The sequence below is a fragment of the Eumetopias jubatus genome, unplaced genomic scaffold, assembly GCF_037043125.1.
Source record: "Eumetopias jubatus isolate StellerSeaLion01/CBP00866 unplaced genomic scaffold, mEumJub1_p1.0 scaffold_1, whole genome shotgun sequence".
Taxonomy (NCBI): domain Eukaryota; kingdom Metazoa; phylum Chordata; class Mammalia; order Carnivora; family Otariidae; genus Eumetopias; species Eumetopias jubatus.
In genome coordinates, this window is record NW_028274807.1 from 195,016,123 (window position 1) to 195,038,592 (window position 22,470).

Consider the following 22,470-nt stretch of genomic DNA (forward strand, 5'->3'; position numbering starts at 1 on the left):
ACAGGCTTCTCCTCTATCACCTTATTATGAGAAATAAAAGCTTACAACAAACTAAGTTTCCATTCTCGGTTGGTACCATGTCTTCCTGGAGAAGGTTTTTTGGAAAATAACCTCTACTTATTATCTGTTCTTTGTAAAATTACATCGTTTCTCTGAAAACAAGCAACAGAAAAAGGAATCAAAAGAAAAATAAACATTTATATCTGTATTATGTAACTAACTATTATCAAAACATCTTAACAAAGAAGGTTCCCGACTCTTTTACTTCTAGGAATTGATACTAAATGTATCATTACATGGATACATGGAGTTTTAGGAGTAAAAACATTCATTTACGATGTCATTGTTAATATAGCAAATATTATAAATAGCCAAATGGGATTGGTTAAGGAAATTAGTAAACCTACACACTGTGTGGTTATTTTAAAAAGTTATGCTGCAGAATTATTTAAGGGCAAGGAATTATGCTCATGGCATTTCAAGTAAAAAAAAGCATTTCATAAAATAATATTTATAATACTGTGCCATTTTTGAAAAATAAAACAAACGAAGAATATTTTACAGAAAACACGAATGAAAGCAAATACACCAAAATTCTATCAGTTGTTTTACTCCTGAAGGATAAGCCCATAGACACTTCTCTACTCCTTCCATAAGGCCATGTATTACTTTTGCAATGAGAAAATAATTATGATAAACCCTGTTTTTCATGTAATACATGGGATAAATAGTTAATGTCATTATTAAATAAGCTTAATATAAAAGTCTAATACTTTAAGAGAACAACAACAAGAGGAAAACAGAGTTAAGGACCTAATTAGAGAGCACACAGAAAGAGAAATGTAAATGGCTTGAAGACAGAAAATATATTCGGCCCCAGTCATGAATAGAAGAGTTAAGATAACAGTGATATTCTACTTTTCATCTACCAGACTGGCAAAGGACACATTTTGATAACACACCACATTGGTAAGAGTGTAACTAACGTAAATCCTCATAAATTGGTAGAAATGTAAATTGGTTTAACTTCTCCAGAGTGCATTTCTGCAGGATATATCAAAATTATCAATATGCATACCCTTTGACCCATCAATTCTTCTAGTCATTTATCATATAAATAAATAAATTACATATTATATGAGAACATTCCTCTCTACTCTGCTTCAGGTAGCCAATGTTTTGGGTCCAATTTGGGTTAAATGAAAATATCCCCCAAAACGAATCTCAGGTGATTTTTTTTAAATAAAAAGATGAATGTATGTAAAGATGTGAAGACAGTTTGAGCAGGTGGAAAAGAAAAGGTGAAATACAGTACGCACAGTATGCTCTCATTCCTATAATAAATGAGCAGTGGAACACCAAATATGCCTGTGTTTGTATTTGCAGAAGACATCCTTGGAGGGATGCACTAGGACCTAGAAACAATGGTTGTCCTCTAGACAGGTTGCAGGGGGTCATAGGTGGTAGGAGATTTAATTCTCATTGCATATCCTTATGCTGTTTGAATTATTTACTGTATTTGTGTATCATACTTTGTATCACCAATTACTTACGTGTTCAGTTAACAGTTATTTTAAAAATTATCAGCTATGGGAGTGGGGAGATTTAATTCTCATTGCATATCTTATGTACTATTTGAATTATTTACTATATTTGTGTATCATATTTTGTATAATCATTTATTTGTGTATTCAGTTAGTGAGTTAATAGTTATTTTAAAAATTATCAGCTATGGAGAAGAAGCAATGTGACAGAGAAAGATTCCTAAACAGGCTGCCACCTGGGCTTTGCATCTGGAATCAGCTGCTTCACCCTGTGGGACCTTAGGCAAAACCCTTCCTGGACCATCTTCTCTTTTCCTAAGGAAAATCACAAAGTTCTCTTTCCATTCTGGGGAATCTGACCTTCTAGTTGTTTCCAAAACACATACATACTTGTTTTCAAATATCACACAAAATAACAGGTGTCTCAACTACTAGAATTACACATACCCCATCCCCTGTTGCCCTGTTGCTCACTTACAAGTTTATTCTCTTGGGAAAGTTTGTCTCAATTAACAATTTTCTGAGCACCATTCTTTATGCAAAGCCGTATTTTAAGTGCTAAGCATATAGGAATCAACAGGACATGTCCCATCTATAGTGAATTCAGTAGAAGACCTCCCAGACATTGAACACCAACTAAATGCCAGGTGCTGGATGAAGCTTTTTTTTTTCCCTTTTAACTGTACCTTGTAATGTTCACATCAAGCCAACCCCCTGTAGGTCCTATTAGCATGGTCATTTTACAGACGAACAGGTGGTAGCTGAGATGGGTAATTCATTTGCTGGCAAAGGTCACCCTTAGGGATGGCATTGAGAATTCAAACCCAGGTTTGCATGATACCAAGCCTGAACTACTTTTTACTATGGTTCCAGCCTATTTCACCTGATTTGGTGGGGGAGAAAGACAAATACACAGATGCTTAAACAGTTATGTGCTGTGAGAAAACCTCTAAGTAGATCCGATGGGGATTTGCATGAAACTGGAATTCAGGAGGTATACGGCTCTTGTCAAATTGGATGTTTGCAATTTCTTCCCATAGGTCAAGGGAAGAGTCCAATTGTCAGTTTCCAAAGCAGATCTTCATGGTGAGATGAACTCAGTCTGACATAATGACTTGGTGCCATGACAGAGAGGCATTCACCTGGATGCCACTGGAATTCACTATCAGGCTTCAGAGTCAGGCAGATGCCGACCTAATTCACATCAAGCACTTAGCAGCTCTGTAGCACTGGTTAGGGGCTATACTCCTCTGAGCCTCAAGTTCCTCCTTGGTGAAATGCAGATGAAATGAAAAAAATTGACAGAATGATAAACATGGAAATAGACACAAAGCTCTTGGCAAAAAGCAGACATTCACTAAACAGCAATCATATATAAATTCTCAGATAGGCTTGGATGTACAGAAATAATGCAAGAGGGCAGGGGCAATCTACTTCAACAGACATGGACAATTTCTGTTGTCCAGAAATGTCCAAAAAATGAAATGTACAATTTGTTTTCTAAAAGTCAGTGTAGCAGTGCATTGTTTGCAAAACATCTGATACAATGATCCTAGCCTGAGAATTTCTTCCACATCCTTCCGACTGATCAGTTACACCTCTACTTATGGGGCTCATGGGTGATTCCAATCCTCATCTTGTAACCTCTCCACCCATTTTCTACCACATGCATGAAGAACCTTGGTCATGAGCCAGTGGCTGGTGTGTTCATTAAGGATCTTGGGCTATATCTTCCTAGGCATGAAGATGGTACTGAGATTATTGCCTGCCTCCCCTAGGCTGCCAATGGGTTTTCCTGTCGAAATCATGAGCAAACCTAAAAAGGTGGAACTGGAGTTCACCTGAACAAAGAGAGAGAGAAAGAGAGAGAGAGAGAGAGGGAAATGCCAATCCTAAAGAAAAGCTGATCATTAAAAAATGAATTCCCTTCTTAAGTATACAAAATGTCCTGTGAAAAAGTGGTGTCCAGAAAATTTTATGTCTATATTCAATATGCTACATTTCAAGCAGCATTTCTACTTTGATCCTTTGAGCTCCTTTAATACATCAGATGGGTTTTTAATGCCCATAGGAATATATAACTCTTTCCAAGCTAAACAAATGGAGGGCAAGCTGGAGAGTTAATAAACACACATCTATAGGGTTTTGGCAACTTGCTAAGCCACTTCAGGTGCAGCACCGGGCAGCCCAAGGGAGGAACACAGACTGCTCTTTGAGGCAGGGATGGTGGGCGTCACAGCACAAACAGCCATCGGGATGGAGACAATGCACCGCAGAAATGCAGCTCGAAAACGTCAATAGTATGGATACAGCTCTGCACTCCTCCATTCCACATGCAAATAAACATTCTAAAAATATGCCTTTGCTATGCTGGTCTCCTACCCTCCAGCGTGGAAGAGGAAAGCCTCACTGTGTTGTGAGCCCAGCCAAACTTGCATGTGCTCCCACCCCGCTTTCCCACACATTAAGAAATGTACAAATGGGAAATTGTGAGACTAATTCATGTCAGGTAGAGACCTGCCTAGTCATTACAGACATGTGCCCCTCTCATTTTGCATCATGGACTGGCGAGGGAAAACAGTAATTTACAACATTTCCTGTACTAAAACCTCTCCAAACACTGATTATCAAAGGGCAAGTAAAGATAGCCACACCTACACAACCCCACCATTCTATCTGGAACCTCAAATTTGTAATCGTCCTTGCATTTGGAACAGGGCACCTTTTTCCTGTGAGCATCTGAGAAACAATCAGTAAGGTCCTGTCTCCGGTAAAGTACCTCGTTGAATTGAGATCCAAAGAACTGGTAGGAAAATTACCCAGAGGTTTTAATCCCAATTATTCTAATGCCTCTGGGACATGTTTTCATCTTCCGGCACTATTTCAGCAATTCAAAAGACAGCTCCCAAGATACAGCATTTACGCCACCTTCCCCCCTTTTTTTAAAGTTTCAGGCCAACATGTTTTTAGCAACCACACACATATACAGCCCTAACTAGGTTGTTGGTTGTCAGAACTAGTCCTGAATTATTCAAACCCGGCACCATACCCAAAATATGAAAAGAAGGTAGCCCTTTATGAAGGGATGAGTGGCACATTCTCAACAGTAGATGACCAAGGGTTGAGAAATTTTCAGATGTGATCATCATGTTTTAAATCTCTCTTGATGGAAAGAAATCGCTTATAGGATCCACAAGTTATTTCTACCACCTTTCTGAGAGGCAGAATAAGAAGGAAGAACTTAGCAAGAAGGAGGAGGCTGGCTTTCCCCCACCACAGTGTGGGTGTGACCCTGTAAAATTCAAAAGGACAGGAACTGTTTTGATTTGGGAGATCCACAGCCCTGCACATTAGCAGCCAACATGGCAAGGTATAAGTGAGTAAATGATACCAAGGGAAAACGTGGAGGAAAGTAAGTTGCATAGCCCTCGATCTCCAAAGGGAAGAATTTGACCTTTGGTGTTAATCTCATTGTAGAGTGGAAAGTTGTCTTGTTTAGAAGTGAACTAAACCCGCTGCAAAGGGCCGATGATTATTTCATGGGGAAGTGAATCACCTTTATTTACACATTTTAAACAAGATTGAGTACAGTAGTTTGGCAAGAATCTATAGAGCAGGAGATAAAAAAATATTTCAACAAATTAGTGTACACTTGCAAATTAAGTGGTTAAAACTGTTACATTTTAACGCCTACAAATTACATTATTCATGACACTAATGCACTCCCACTGGCAAAGTCTGTATCCAATTTGTGTAATGAAGTATCTGATCACTATTGAATATGTGTAGTCCCTAATTCATATTTCCAATTTATTTTTATGAACCAAGCGCTCAAGTGGATCCAGGAAGTGGCAAAAATCCAAGATCTACTTTATCTAGGACAGCCTTATTGGAGCAAAAACCTCACCAGCTACTGATTGAAACTAGTAGTTTTACCTCCCAGTCTAAGAAGAAATCTGGAAGAGGAGCCTGACTGGAGTTCTGTGGTTTTCCTACATCCCTGTCAACACAGATGGGTTTGTGAATTGTGCTCTATAAAAATATCTCCCATTTATGCAGCATTTACTCTGCTGGGCACTGTGCTAAGTATGAGTGTTATACTTTTTTTAAACCCACATACAGTTCCTATGAGGCAGGTATTATGCCTCTTGGGCAGATGAGCAGGGCAGAACCCAGATGTTTAAATAACTGGTTAAAATCATTACATGATTAAGTGTGGTAGCCCTGACTATAGTCCAGCCCCCGAGCCCAGCCTCTCAGCCTTAACTCAGGAAGACGCCATGTCCCCATTGTGCAATGGATCCATTTTACAGGTCGCTTCCAGAAGGCCCACTGCTAAGAACACCTGCAGGGCATTCACTGGGAACAGTCTGAAGATTTGCGGTAAAACGCCCACCCAGTGTGAGACCTCAACAGGAAATTGGAGTAGTTTGTAGGAAAATGGAATCCCTGAACTATGGTTCTCTGAACCGTAGCCCACGAAACATGTCAACACAGCTTCGAGACCAATTACTTTCTTTCAGTTTAGCGGACAAATGAAAGGCGCATGGGGAGAAGTGATGAGAGAAGCAAAGTGTAGCCACAGCTTTTGGGGCTTCCAAGAAGATGAGCAAAGCTTGTGTTCTGATCCCAAAGTGAAACTGATGGCAATATAATTTTTATGAAAAGCGATGAGTGATACTACCCCCCAAAAAAGACATCCGCATGCATTCACACACACACACACACACACACACACACACACACACACACACACACACCACAACCAACAAAAAAATCTAATTTGCCTTAAAAATGAGTATCTTGCCAGCATTGAAATGTGACAAGATTTTTAAAGTTCTGTCATCATCCACGTTACACATGTTTCCCTTTATTCTTGATTAATTATTTTTCTTAACGGGCTAGAAGTAGTTAACATAGGGATTGGTTTTCATTCTGCTTGGATCCCTGTCTCAGCCAAGGTTGAGAGGGTATCAAGAAGGAAAGAAACGTATTGGAAAATCATAAAACATTGCATTCTTTTTAGATATCCAGTTTTGTTAAACTTGTTGACAGTCACAGATGCCCAGAAAATATGGGCTGAGTTGTTTTCGATTGCTGTTTGAATAACAGATTAATTTAATAATCAGTGGTATATTGAATGACGAAAATTATTGGTTAAAGCAGCCAAACCACCAACCCTAATGACATTCTTATGTAAATTCTTATTTTCTTTTAGGCTCCTGCATTCTTAATAAACCCTATATTTTTGAAAATCCTTTTTTAAACATTGCATACTGTCCCTCAGTTATAATATATCTGTCTATGAAATAGACAGATAAATGTCCACTTTTAGAGTTGCCAGTCTGAAGGTTTCTATTTAGAGCAACTGAGTCACCTCTTGATGTATTTTCCATATAAAACCATCAAGTGATGCTGGAAACAGGACATAAAAACGGAGTTAGGAGCAGCCAGTCTTCAAAGATCACTGGAGACCAAAAAGACTTATTTTGTGCGGCCAGAACCACCTGACATGGTTTCCTGAGTTCTAGCAAAATGGTTAGGCACCAAGGACATCTGCTTTTGTCTAAGAGATGGGAAGATTGTTAATGACAGTCCCCAGCAAACTGCAGCAAGAAGCATGTTCCCGTGGGAAGCGCACAGTTCTTTGGGATTGTTGTTGCTCTATGGTTTGCCATTGCTTTTGGAGGAAAGTAATCGCTGCCTTCAGAACGGTTTGTAACGGACACAGCTTTGTATGTTCCATTGCGGGAGGCGAGATGTTTTTCTTTGAAAAAGATCTTAGTACGTAATTTCTGAAATGCTATAATTTTCACCAAACTCAGTTTCCAACTCGCTCCTGGCCAAATGCTGTAGAGTTGTGTTATTTTTGAATGTCACTGCCCCTGACCTGAAGTTACCTATAAAGTTGGTTGAAAATTAGTAATTGTCTTAGAGAACCAGTCCTGTAAAATCTCACTCTTCCCAGGCAAATGTTGACAAATTTCTACACGAAGTAGATATAAAGCAGATGTGTGAGTTCGGCTTCCTGGTTGCCACCAAATGTGCTGGGCATTGAACTAAAAAATCTACCAGCCGTCAACAAGGGAACGAGAATCCAGAGATCGTACCAAATACAAATTGTTATCTTCATAAATACTTCGATAAATAGACGTATCTGCTAAAAAACTTCATTTCATAAAATGGAGCAAAGAAAGAGAGAAAGGGATATGCAAAAGATACTAGAAGGCTCAGGCCTGCACAGCATCTGAGACTATTGTCAGGAGCCTAGTTTGGTATGATATGAGCATTATACGATGATTTTATAACAAAGGTTCACAAGGATTTTTGGATTAGAAAAAATTAGTCATGAATTGATTTCTCATTCAACTAGTTACCCCAGCTGATCTGTCAATATCTAATCCTTAAAAAGAGGAGGGGGTGGTGGAGGGGAAACCAATTGGGTTTTTGCTCTATTGGGACCGGAGTGTGTGTGTGTGTGTGTGTGTGTGTGTGTGTGCGCGCGCGTGTAGACGTGCACACTATGGTGTGGGGGAATAGTAGGGCCGCATGTGATCTGTCTGAATCATGACTTTCTGCTTCAAGAGACTATCACTGTCACTCTGATTGCTGTCATTTCTCCCATCATCTGGAATCTGATCATGTTTTTCTCCCTTCTTTACAAGTTTTCTGTTGTGCCATCCTGGTATTGGGGTAGCAGCTGAAGTTCTTCAAAGGACTAGTTCTCTTTGGCAGGAGAATCAAAGGGACAACATTATTTGGCCCTTACTTATTCCTCGCCTCTTCTCCCACCCCTCCTCACCTCCAGCTCTCTGTTCCAGCTTCCCTGAACTTCGAGCAGTCTGTTCAACAAACCACAATTCCTCTTGCCTAGGCAAGGCTCTTCCTTCTGCCTGGATACTCTTACCTGCTAAGTCCTTCATATCCTGGTGGACTGACATTAAATGCCACTTCTTCCAGGAAGCCTTTCTTGACTACCCCAAGCCTCCCTTCTGTGCTTCTATGTGACATTTACTCTATAATCCTGGCCCTAAGCATGGAATGTTGACATCGTCCAGGTACCTGTCTGTAAACTCCATGAAGACAGGAATCATGTGTGCCATCTGGTCCCCAACAGTGTGGCACAGTGTCTAGGCCACTTGATATGACAGACAATCAAGAATTGTACACTGAAGCCCTTAGCTATCTTTAATGGTTTTTCCCTAAGGCCTTTTTTTGTTCTCTAAGCTGACTCCTTAGAAACTCCCCTCAAGGTCATTAATAGATCAGTCCTCATATCTTATGAACTAATTACCATCTCACAAGTTAGATGTTAGAAAGGTAAAAGCAATCATTGATGTTAGAACTCAAGAGAGTGGTTGTCTTATGATAAGTGGGGGCTGCACCTAGCAGGGGCAGGTATGGGGCTTCCAAGGGGCTAGCAATGTTCATTCATTTCTCAACCTGAGTGCTGTTTATACAGCTATGTTCAGTTCGTGAAAATTAATCACGCTGCAAATGTATGGTTTGTACACTTCTCTGTTCGTGCTACACATCAATAAAAACTTTACTGAAAAAGAAAGGAAAAGCACACATCTCCATTCCTCTCCCTACTCACATCCTTGGGCCTTTATTATTTTGCTTCTGTTGCATATGACTGAGCTACCAGGTGGTGGTCCTGAAACTTTGAAACAAAAATCCTCCAAAGCCTGCAGTGTCTTTTCAGTGTTGCCAGCAAATGGGATAAGGCCCGCTGAACTTCCCAACCTCCTGTGAGTCTTGAACCCAGTGTGGAAGTCAAGGCCTGAAGCAGACTCATCACAGGGGATGTAAATACCTTGAGTGTCAACTTCATATCTCATCCATCCTTGGATTTCACAATTCACCTGCAATTCCTGGGCCATAGCAGGAATGAAGTTACCCTCCACTGAACGAAAAGTAGTCTCTCTTTAGTTTGAAATCTTACTTATTTTAATCAATCTGCATTCATATTTTTGGCTTCTGACTGCTAGTCAACAAGGAAAAATATTGCTGGCCTTAGCAGTCATCTATCGTGGTTCTATTTGTTTTCTCATTTAGAATGGAAATAAGAAACCTAATTTACTCCACCAAATCTGATTACCTATTATGCACTAGGAGAGAGTGGCTACCTTAGGAAGTCTGTAGTTGTGTATATGGTAGTGAGGATATAATATCCCTCTGGTCAAAAAGGTTTGCAGTCATTATAAAATCAATGGAGTCCACTTCACGGAGCCACAGAGCGATGAACTGTCAACGTTCCTTAAGTATATGTGAACTTTGGCCATCAAAAATACATATTTATTGTAGCTTTTCCTACAGGAATTCTACAGTATCAAAGGGATGAGAGACTATCAAAAGGAAAATGTACATTTTAACAGAACAGTTAATGGGGGCTAAAATCTTTGCACACAAATGCATATGACATTATGCTAGCATGAAATGGGTCCATTTATTGAGGACTTACTCTGTTCCAGGCATCATGCTAAATCCACAACATAAATTTTCCCACTTAATTCGTACAACCAGCCGATGATGTACTTACTATTATTATCCCAGGAAGAAGCTGAGTTTCAGAGAGTTTAGGTTTTTGATCAAGATCACACAGCCAGCAATTACTGGAGTTGGAGCTCACACACTCTGAACTCCCTGATGGCACAGCTCCTGCGCTAAACCACTATACTCTTGTGCTTTCTTATGGTGGCTCTAGAAAGTCCTCAGTCAGAACAGTAAACTATAACATGGCAGATTAAGCCAGTATGGAAGCCATTCTGCTCTAAACACTTAGACATGCTGGATGAAACAGTAAAACAGTATAAGCATGTCTGTAAACAAAAGAACTTACAAGACAAGGCACTAAGAGCCAACGTGTACATTTATAGCTAAGTGTAAAAAGCGGATAATCTGGGGCTGTCTGGGGTCTGAACAGGCAAAACAATATTAGCATGAGAAATCAAACTTTAAACGGAAACTACATGCCGCTTGGGAAAAATATTTACTGTAATTATATGATGCAGAAACTCCTAAATACAAAAACTTACATAACAAGAATTCCCAGGCAGTCAATACTAACAGGACACATGATTAAAGCCCAACTATAAATCTACTGTGAAGAGGAACTCAAGCTCTATTTTGTTCCCACAGAAATAATAATTAATAGTAAAAATCAGTTCATGGTCAAAAATGACAGAACACATGAGCCAATTATCTACCAGGAAAGAAAGCAGACACAAGACACAAGGAAACTGGCACCCACCCCCCCAAAAAATTTAAGCTACTAAAACAGCCTTAAAAGGTATAGAATTAGGTATAGAAAATTTAAGAATAAGAATCTATATAAAGGGGAGCCTGGGTGGCTCAGTTGTTAAGCATCTGCTTCGGTCAGGTCATGATCCCAGGGTCCTGGGATCGAGTCCTGGGATCAAGCCCCGTGTCTGGTTCCTTGCTTGGCAGGAAGTCTGCTTCTCCCTCTCCCACTCCTCCTGCTTGTGTTCCCTCTCTAGCTGTGTCTCTCTCTGTCAAATAAATAAATAAAATCTTTTTAAAAAATAAGAATCTATATAAAGAAGACACAGATATTTTAAAATCTACTTTCTTAGCAAATTTAAAGTATACAAGAATACACAGATTTTTAAAAGAAGCAAATAATACATCTAAAAATAAATAGAAAGGCATCCACATTAAAAACTCAATGGACTCCAAGCAGCGGACTAGACACAACCAAAAGGAAATTAGTGAACTTGAGTTTAGGGAAATTACCCAAAAGAAAGTATATAAACACAGAGAAGTAAATTTATATCTAGACACATGTCAGTGAAACCAGAATATCAAAGAAAAGCCCTCTGAGAGGGGGAAAAGCCAGACCACCTATGGAGGTGCAAAGCTAAAACTCAGGAGACAGTGGAATAGTATCTTCAAAATACTTCAATTTAGATAGCATGGAGTTAAATGATCACTGCAGAGTACATAGTAAAGCATATTAGACAAAGAATGAGATCATTTACCACTCCTAGATCATTTCTGGAAAAAAAAAACTTCTAAGGTACTGTAAAACAAGAAGCAATGGTTTAAAAAACCTAGTGAGTAAACAAACTGGTAAACATCTCATTTACTACAGGCAGCAACAGCAATAATAACATATTTGGTGGGTTAAAATCACAGCAGAGCTAAAATGTTAGGAAATATCACATGGAAGAGATGGGAGGTAATCCAAGGCAGAGGTTCTAAGAGTTTGTTCTGGAGGACGGAAGAGATCCTGAAACATGTACAAGGTTAAGGGTAAATACTTCAAGAAAAGAGTGCATACCTTACATACTAGGAAGGGAAAAATAGGAACAGAGAAAATTCAGTAGGTCCAATTGGAGGGAAAAGAAAGGAAGGGGGGGGAATAGGGAGGAAGGAGGAAGGGAGGGAAGGAAGGAAGAGTATGGGGATAGACAGCTTATAAAATGATGGTAGAAATAAACTCAAACTTATATAAGCACAGTAAATTATGAAAGATTAAATCTCTAATAATGGAGATAATAAAAATGCCAAAGCCAGCTGCATTCTATTTATAAGATAAAATCCTAATGCAAAATGACAAAAACAAAAAAGAAAGTTGGAAATGGAGGGAAGGGGGAAAACATGCCTAGGATATGTCACCAAACAAAGAAATACTGCATCTATGCTGTTAGCCAACAAAACAGACATTAAAGCATAAGGTACTTTCCCAGAGAGGGCTATCCAGTAGTGATCAGAGGAAAGATTTATCAGGATGCTGTACCAGTCTTGAACAGGGATGTCTATGGTCACATAGCTTCCAAATATAAAAAGCAAAGTAAAGTGAACGACATGAAGGAGTGGAAAGATCCATAAGCCTGGTGAGAGCCTTGTATCTAAAATAGAACAACAACAATGACAAAAGTTTGAAACACAATGAACACACTTGATCCATTGGATAGACATTAATCCCTGTACTCAGTTATTAGAGAATGAAACCTGCTTTCAAAAACACACAGACAAGTACTAGGATACAAAACAGGTCTCTGCACAGACCATGTGGTATACAGACCACAATGTCATTTAACCAGCAATCAATAAGAAAAAAAAAAGACAGCCTCAAAGCCCATATATATTAGGAAATCTTAAAACAGTATTTAAGAATTTACTGATCAAAAATATGGTAAAAATTAGGAAATTATCACAGCTGAATAATAATGAAAACCCTATATAAATTGAAAGGCAGAGAGAAATTATACATATGTATATATTTATTATATATATGAATGAAGCTGCAAAAGCTAAGCATCAAACACAAAATGTTAGAAAATAATAAAGTGTAAATCTCAAAAACATAGAAGAAAGGTAATAATACAGATAAGAAGCAAAATAAATGAAATAGAAAGTCAAAGAAACAACAGAGAAAATCTAACAAACTAAATGATGATAGTTCTTTGAAAAGGAAAAGAAAACAAACATTTCTATTAGTACTGAGAGGGAGGGAAGGAAGGAGGAAACAGTGGAGGGAGGGAGTTAGGGAAGGAAAGACAGAGAGAGAGAGAGAGGGAGGGAGGGAGAGGCAGGGAGAGAGGGAGGGGGAAGGAGGGGAGGGTGAGAAGAAGAGGTATGGGGGGAAGGGGGAGGAGAAGGGAAGGGGGAGATTGATTTAAAACCAGGCAAAATCACAAATATGGCAGCATTTTTAATCAAAAGAGAACACTATTAATAAATGCATGCAATAAACATGGAAAGCGGGATGGAATAGGCAATTTTCTAAGAAATATAATTACCAAAATCATTTCAAAAAGAAATAGAAATTCCAAAGATATCTAACAACTGAAGGAACTAATTCAGGGTGCCTGGGTGGCTCAGATGGTTAAGCGTCTGCCTTCGGCTCAGGTCATGATCCTGGGGTCCTGGGATCGAGTCCCATATCGGGCTCCCTGCTCAGCGGGGAGCCTGCTTCTTCTCCCTCTGTCTCTTATGAATAAATAAAATCTTAAAGAAAAAAAAAGAACTAATTCAGTAGTTGAAAATTTACTCACACAGGAAAAAATAAATAAATAAATACATAACCTATCACCTGTTCATAGTTTTATGGGTAAATTTTACCAAACCTAAAAGAAGCAGATAATTTAATCTTATACAAAATGTATAAGATCCAAGAAATTTTATGACAATAAAATGACCTTAATAACAAAGCCAAATAACAGTATTTGAAAGGAAAAGGGTAGCCCACTCTTCCTTTTTTAAAGATTGATTGATTGATTGATTGATTGATTGATTGATTTAGAGAAGGGGCAGGCAAAAGGAGAGGAAGAGAGAAACTTTAGCAGACTCCCCACTGAGCACAGAGCCAGATGCAGGACTTGATCCCAGGACCCTGAGATTATGAGCTGAGCTGAGATCAAGAGTCATGCTTAGTCGACTGAGCCAGCCAGGGACCCCTAACCCACTCTTTTTTTTCGAGTACAGATGGCAAATTCAATATAACATGAACAAATGGACCTAGCAAGATGGTTTTGGTTTTTGTCTTTTGTAATCAGGGCAATGAAAGACCATCCTGAGAAAGAAAGCATGTTTTCACATTAGATAATCCATCTACCATTAAAGATATAGTATATATGATATATTTCATGATTTAAATTTTTAAAAATTTTATCAATGTAACTCAACATATTAATAAATTAAAATCATTTTAGTAATTAATGTAGAAAGAATGTTTTGATAAAATTTAACATCCATTCAAATTTCACACAATAGCAACAAAAGCAACAAACACCCCTGAAGAGGTTTTTTTTTAACCTAATAAATGGCTAACTATCAAAAATCGAAGGCAACTCAGGAAATGGATAGCAGTTATGGTTGCACAACATTGCAAATGTACTTAATGCTCCTGAACTGTGTGCTTAAAAATAGTACAATGAGGGTGGCCTGGTTGGCACAGTTAGGAAAGCAACTGACTCTTGATCTCGGGGTGGTGAGTTCCAGGCCCACATTGGGTGTAGAGATTACATAAAGAAACAAACAAACAAATAAACTTAAAAAGAAAATCACTGTCAAAATCTCCTTAAAAATAGTTACAAAGGTAAATTTAATATTACTAATATTTTACTATAATTTAGAAAATCCAATAGCATACCACATGATTTCACTTACATGCAGAATCTAAAAAATAAATCAACAAATCAAAACAAAACTCATATTTATAGATGAAGAGAACAGATTGGTGGTTGCCAGAGGGGAGGGGGTGGGGGGGGGTTGAAATGGTTGCAGGGGATCAAGAAGTATAAACTTTCAGCAATAGAATAAATAAATCATGGGGATGTAATGTACACCATGGGGAATAGAATCACTGACGTGTTAATTTTGTAAGGTGACAGATGGGAGTTAGATTTATTGTGGTGACCATTTCATAATGTATAGACATGTTGAATCACTACGTTGTATGCCTGAAACTAATATGATCTTGTATGTGAATTATACCTCAATAAAAAAATCCTATAGCAACCATCATAGTTAACATGGAATTATTAGAAGAAATTCCTTTAAATTAGGAACAAGATACAGTTGTTTACTCTCACTGCTTCTAGTCAACAATTCCAGTTACTTCTATGTAAGAAAACAAGCGTGGAAGTTAGAAAGGAAAATTTTCACAAATGATGTTACTGTGTGTGAAAAAAAAGTCTGAGAGAAGCCATACACAAACTATTAAATCTAAAAGAGCATTTAGCAACTGCATACAAGATATTCAATATACAGAAATCAGTGTTGTTCTCATATTAGAAAATGTAGTTTTAAATGTATGCCATTTCTGATAGCAGGAAAAACTACATGCTTTCAAGGTATAAATCTAACATAAAATTATAAAGCTGTATTAAAAGACATGTAAATAAAGAGACATACTTAGTTTATACATGGAAAGTTCCAGTATTATACAAGATAGCAATTATCTTCAAATTAATCTATAACTTATAGCAATTTTAATCAAAACTGTATCATAATTCATGGAAATTAAGCTGATTACAAAATTAATATGAAAGAGGAGAGACAAGAATAGCCAAGACAACTTAGAAGAATATGGAAAAGATACTTGTTCTCCTAAATATCAAGTCATATTATAAAGCTCTAATAATTAAAGAGATATGGTGTTGACATCAGTACTGACAAACCATAAAACCTGGAAACAGATCTTTATACAGATGGGAACTTACCCTATATGATACAGGATAATAAATCAATTGAAAAAAAAAAAGAGCATTCAAAAAGCAGTGCTGGTTAACATGGAACTACACTGAAAAAGATGAAATTAGATGCTACATTATGGCACACACACAAATAAATTCAAGAGGGATTCAAGTCCTAAATGTGAAAGTCAACACTTTGAAGTGTTCAGAATAAAACTATTCGAGAATACCATTATGACATGAGGGCAGAAACTAATTTCTTAAAGCACAAACACACAAATCATAGAAGAACAGAAGAATAAATTAGACTACATTAAAATAAAAGCAAAAGAAAATTTCAATGCATCTAAAACATTATAAAAGATGAGGAGTCAAAGGACTAGGAAGACATGTATGTAAAGCATACAAGTGCAAAGAAATTGCATCAAAACCTAGAACACCCAAACCAGTAAGAGTAGATTCATCACCCAACAGCAAACTACCAAGAGAAATGAAGGGGCAAGAAACCCAAATGATCAATAAGACCATTTAAAAAAGGCCCAACGTCATTAGGAACCAGGGAAATGCCTAGTAAGCGACCAAGACTCATTCCCCAGACACCAGATTCCAGCGAATCCTGAAGATTCGATGCCTCCAGGAAAGACACCGAAGGATTTTTTCCCAACAGATTGCTGAAATGGCCAACCGTCAACTGGGAAAACACCAATTAGGACTTTTTCCAACCAACAATAAACTCAACTAAAAACCTCGTCTATTCTGATGCATTCTCAAGCGTTTTGAACCCTTCCCAAATTCTAAATGATCTAACAAAGCCAAGTGATGTTTTCTTCCAAGCTGGTGGAAACACTTCCTCATATAAGAGGGCAGCCATGTTTCCATCTCTCATTGTGATCATGAGCACGCCAGACACATCGGCCCATTGGAGTTCTACGCTGAGCAGAAAGGAGGCGGCGGGTGTCTTACTTGGAGCAGTCTTCACAAGCAATGTTCCCTGAGGTTTCCTTGATGGTGCGCTCAGAAACAAATGCTGGATATTCAGTGTCACAAGGCTCCAGGGTCTGTTTCAATTTCTGGGCTGTAGGGATAGGAAAAAGAAAAAAGGAAAGAATATAAAGAACAAAGGCACAGGCTTTCTTGTGACTGGCAGCCCAGTAATTCAGAACCCAGTTCCACTCCTGCCGAGCTGTGATTTTTCTAGGCGTAGCATGATGCATTATTTTCTAATTTGTCAAGTGATTTCATCTGCCAAGCAACTCTATAAGCTACAGTTCCTCAAGTCGTTGTGTTGGCTTCGTCCACTATCATTTATGGATCACGAGAATACTTTCTGGGACAACATAAAGTCAACGGGTCTCGGACTTCAGACTTACTTGAACTTAGCAGCAACACATATGTGTATCTGAATAAATGTATAAAATAGAAGTTACACCATATTATTTAGGGTGAGACAAAGGTCATGATACAACTACGTGGTTTTATGACAGACACAAAATTGAACTATGGAATAGTAAAATATGTAATGTCTTTGAACCACAGCCATGAACCTCATTCCACTCTTATGAAGTTCCGTGTCCAGGAATACAGCACTAGATAACCCGGGTACATGGATGGCTACCTAGTAGGCATTGGGTAATGTCTTGGTGGTTGATAAAATAATGTAAAGAAGTTATGTCCAGTGGGCAAGTTCCAGAAACTCTTTACGTTTCAGTTTTTTTCAATGTGTAAATCGGGGCTAATATACTCCCTCTATCAGAGGGTGAGCTGAGAGGTAAATGAAACATTATATGTTGAATATTTGGTAGACTACTTGGAACATAATGAGTGCTGAGGAAATGTCAGTTAACAATAATAATAGTAACAACAGTAATCAATAACAAGAAGAATAACACTAGCATTCTAATGAAGCCGTTATAACATTCAAATGATGATGATGGTAGATACTGTAACAGTGGTTAAGGGTGAAGACTCTGAAGTCAGAGAAGTTTGGAGTATAAATCCTGTGCTTCATTGCTTCTAACTAATCTTCAGTATTCTCATCTGTAAAATGGAGATGCCAATAGTACAGTACTTGTCACAGGACTTGTCACCCATTAACATCTTACCAGTAGGGGGCGCCTGGATGGCTCTGTCAGTTAAGGATCTGACTTGATTTTGGCTCAGGTCCTGAACTCAGTGTTGTGAAACGGAGCCCCGCATCGGGCTCCACACTGGGTTGGAACCTGTTCAAGATTCTCTCTCACCCTCTCCCTCTGCTCCTCCCCACTCCTCTAAAAACAAACAAACAAACAAACAAAAAAACCCAAAAAAACTTACCAGTAGAATGCTCATAGGTTTCCAATACCCAAACTTTGTACAAAGTTTTTGGCTGATATTTATATGGAAATATAAACATCTATTTATACATATATAGAATATACAATTTACATTTCCAACTCCAAAACTCTATAGGATTTTAACAAAATGATGTTTTGACAAAGTCTCAAGTTATATTCCAAATACAGTTGGTTGGATGTCAGAAGCATGGGGACATGTTTTGTGTAGTGGTCATGTGGAGGCTGCCGGCACTAAGTGAGCCCGGGATTACTAAGTGCTAAAGGAGCATTTGCTAACCACCAGATATTTGTTGGGTGATCAGGAAGCCGTGTTCCAAGCATGTATATCCTAATGTGATTGTTTTTTTTTTTTAATATAGAATTTTCACTGAGCATTAATTATTTTGAGGAAATTGATTGGGGTTTGGGGTTAACGCATAACACATTGTCGTTTTTCTCCTCTAAAACAAAAGGAAGTGAATTCAATCAGCTTTTTTATGTACAACATGTGATTTTTCAGAAACTGGTCACTGACATTAGGCATGATGCCCATGCTAACTCCCTGAGTTGTTCTGAGTAATGAATAGACCAAGGCAGGTACAGCTCTTAACCAAGGGACACGCGTGCACACTTTCACATACATGCAGGTGCAGACACACACGCAGCCTTCACGAAACACTAGCGGTTGGAGTGTGTCACCACCCACGTGCCAGGAGCTGGACAAATTACATACATAGTAGCTAAGGGCACAAACTGGGGGTCATGAATCTTGCCAAGGCTGTGGGACAGCCGGCAAGTTCAATCTCTTGGCACCTCCGTGTTCTCCTCTGTAAAATGGGAATAAGAGGGAATAACTTCACATGGGTGTTTGAGGATCAGATGAATTAATGCACGGCAAGTGGCTGGTGCACCGTAAGGGCTCTTTAAGCGAACATGCTTACTACCACACGACTACGGGTTATTGCACGGAATTCTCAGAAACAGCGGGCCTTTCTGAAGCAGTACTTTTTGGTTAGAAAAGGCCAGTGACTACCTCCCTGACTCCTGGCTTCACTGTAGGGACAGCACAGGCGAGTGTCGTGCTCCCAAAGGCCCGGGTCACATGCTTGCTGAATATCTGAATAACTCCCCTGAATGGTGTTTTTCAGGCAAACAGACAAAGGGAATGTAAGCATCTCAGGCCCTCATGACAAACTGCCTGCCTTCAGGGGGAAGGCAAGGTCAGTTTTAGGAGGCCCGGGCCAAACAGGTACAGCACAGAGAGGGGCACCTGGTGGAAACAGCACTCGCTTCCAAGTTCTTCTCCAGTGTCTCTGATTTTGTCAGAGGATTTTGTTGAGGACATCTTTGTTGGATGCTAGGGAGTTTTTCCCACCTTTCTTTCTTTTTCGTTTTTCTTTCATGTGCTCTTAACCCACCCCCCTTTTTTTATCTGGGGAGGCCACCCATAAAGCTCAGAGCATCTGGCTGCAATTTGGTCACACTTTTTATTTTCATGGTTCTTGTGTTCGCACTTGACTCCTTTGTATAGCAAGTGAGAGCAACTTTCCATTTGGGAAACTTCCTTTTAATATTTAAATTATTTGAATTTCAAAAAATGAGTCCATTAAAATGAAATAAAGATCAAGTAAAAAAAAAAAAACCCAACATGAGTGGATACGGCACACACATGCAGATGGCACATAATAAGCTCATGATGGTAATGGCTACATTTATTAAGAAATTACTACATGCCAGGTGCTGTTCTGCTTTACATGTATTAATTTATTTAACAGCAAAACATGACAACATAAAAAAAAGAATAAACTGTAAGGTGAGAACCATGGTTATCTCTGTTTTGCAGATTAGTGAATGGAGGAGAGAACCGAATGAATTGCCCAAATTCATCCAGTAAGTATGTGGCAGAGCCAAAATTTGAACTTGGGCCGTCTGGCTCCAGCACACATATATTTAACTGCTCTGTGAAGTTCGGCCAATGAAAGAAAGGAAGAAAGGTCTTTGGGGCTGGCTGAGATAGGCAGCACACATGATTTAAACGGGCCCGATAATTGCACCATCTCTAATTGTGATTGTCTGGGCCCAGTTACAATGGAATCAGTCCAGCGCTCTCAATGGTGAGGCTCATTTGGCTCTGCTCCTTCCTGGAAATGAAATCCTTGTTCCCTTGACAATTGCAGGGCACCCATACTGATGTGGCGATAAACCCTCATTGGTTCTGTTTGCAACACAGACTATAGATTGGCTGCAAGCCTCTTGCTGTGCTTTTGGGCCACATGCGAATTATCGTATAAAACCAGGCCACATTTAATCTAAATAACATGGTTTATTATGAAGACCTTTCTTTGTCTGCAGTGCCACGGATACCACATATATTTGCCAGTCATTACTGCTTATCTATGCAATTCTAAATCCATAGCTCAGGCTTCCAGTGATCTCCAGAAGGCTGGTTTAGCCATTGGGCACTTACAACGCATTATCTTACAAAGGTGTCCGTACAAGAGGTCATGAAGCTCAGCTAGGCTGATTCCTTATTGTATGGAAAACAGGGGTTCAGAAAGCAGACATGGACTGCCTTGAGACCCCCAGGAAGAGACTCGCCATGACCATCATTTCCTTAAACAGCAAAACCACCATCGCCACCTTCACAGCCAATACTCGCGAAGCACTCACTACACGCCAAACACGACATTAGGCCCTTTCCATGGGCAGAGTCCTCACCACCATGCAGTGAGGAAGGCCTGCCACTCTCCTGTTTTATAGGCGAAGAAGCTACAGCCCAGAGAAATTAAGTGACGCTGCCTGCCCCAAGTCACACTGCCGTGAGCTCGGGACCCGGACCCGCTTCTGCACGGTCACATCCTGGCGCCACCATTCTGGGCCTTTACACTGCTCTACCTCCCGTCCCCATTAGGCAGGCAGTCTCAAGCTGAAGCCATGACCTACCACTCACTCACAATGAAGCACCCAATGGAGCATCCACACAATTGAATTTCTTTAATTTTCCCTTAGCAACAAATGTCCCTGATGAGAATAACTGACTTGGGTTCACAGTAATTATGGGCAGACAACTGGGAATGAATAGAGTTGCCATTTGAAAAGCTTTCCTCTTCTTTTGTCTCTGTGAATGCACCCCCATTCATACTCGGTGCCAGTAAGCTCCATTCTCTTTGTGCAACTTCGCCAAAATGATACCTTTGTGATAATCAGGCAGAAATGGGCTTCCACAGTCCCCTTCATTAAGGAAATGAAGCAGATAAACAGTGTAATTATGGATTCCATTTTTAGCTAAACAAAGATGTATGTCTCAGTGCAGGGTCTTTATCTAGCGAGGGAATGGTAAAATTAGAATGAAGAAACCTTGCAAGTCAATATTGCTGTGAAACCTTTCTCTCCTTATGCTCTGGGTCTAAGAATTTACATTTTCCTTTAACAAAGACACCCAGACGATAGCAGCCCCAAGGACAAGTCCATGCACCCCCATTCAAATTCATTTCTCCATCTGTGAAATGGAAAAAGGCAGCCCTGTCCAGCAGAGGCTTATAGGCCCGAATGAGACAATCCACGTACAGTAGCCAGTCCCACACAGGGGTTCCAAGAAGGCGGGCTGCCTTGCTCACTGCCATCTAGCTGAGCTCTTGGCTCATGTCTGAGCCCATCATCTAGTAGCTGTCTGACTCAAGTAGCTCAGAAAGGTTTAGTGACAAATTCCAGCAGTCCCCACCTCTCAGGTTTGATGAAACGATCTGAAGATCGTCTAGTGCCCACACTCTGGAAATGGAAGAGCACTCCATTGTATGCTAGCACATCGTGTGGTGACTATACCATCATTTGACAAGGTCTGTCTACAGTCTGGGGGAAGGTCTCACAGTGTGGCAAAAGGATGACATGACTTGGAATTATCTATTAAGGAACTTTATAAAAAGCTTCTAAAACATAACATGGAGAGATGAAGCATCATCTGATTTCTCTTAGCTGAAATTCTCCTTGCTGTTGGTCCTGGTACAGGGGGAGGAGGGGTGAGGGGGTATGAAATCTCAGAACGGGAACCTTCATACGTTTCTGTAAGCATCATGAGTGCAAAGACCACATCCTTCTTCCTTTTTTTTTTTTTTAAGATATTTACTTATTTATTTGAGGGGGAGTGAGAGAGAAAGCACAAGAGGGGGGAGGGTCAGAAGGAGAAGCAGACTCTCCACTGTGTAGGAAGCTCGATGTGGGACTCGATCCTGGGACTCCGGGATCATGACCTGAGCTGAAGGCACATGTTTAACCGACTGAGCCACCCAAGCGCCCCATATCCTTCTTCCTTATTCTTTATCCCCTACCCTATACTCTTCGGTCTACACCAGGGTTTCCCAACAGTGACACTACTGACATTTTGAGTAGGATAATTCTTTGTTGTGAGGGGCTGTGTGTCCTAGGATGTTTAGCAGCATCCCTGGCTTCTAC

The 22,470-nt window shown here is 39.5% G+C and overlaps 1 protein-coding gene across 2 annotated transcripts in view; it reads right to left on the reverse strand.

The window, feature by feature from the left end:
- Nucleotides 1–22,470, reverse strand: part of CACNA2D3 (calcium voltage-gated channel auxiliary subunit alpha2delta 3) — an 889,368-nt gene that overhangs the window by 43,757 nt on the left and 823,141 nt on the right. For both annotated transcript variants that reach the window (XM_088022023.1, XM_028124497.2), the window contains exon 35: nucleotides 16,673–16,784. In XM_088022023.1, the coding sequence (XP_087878149.1) occupies nucleotides 16,673–16,784 (112 nt within the window). The remainder of the gene's footprint in view (nucleotides 1–16,672; nucleotides 16,785–22,470) is intronic.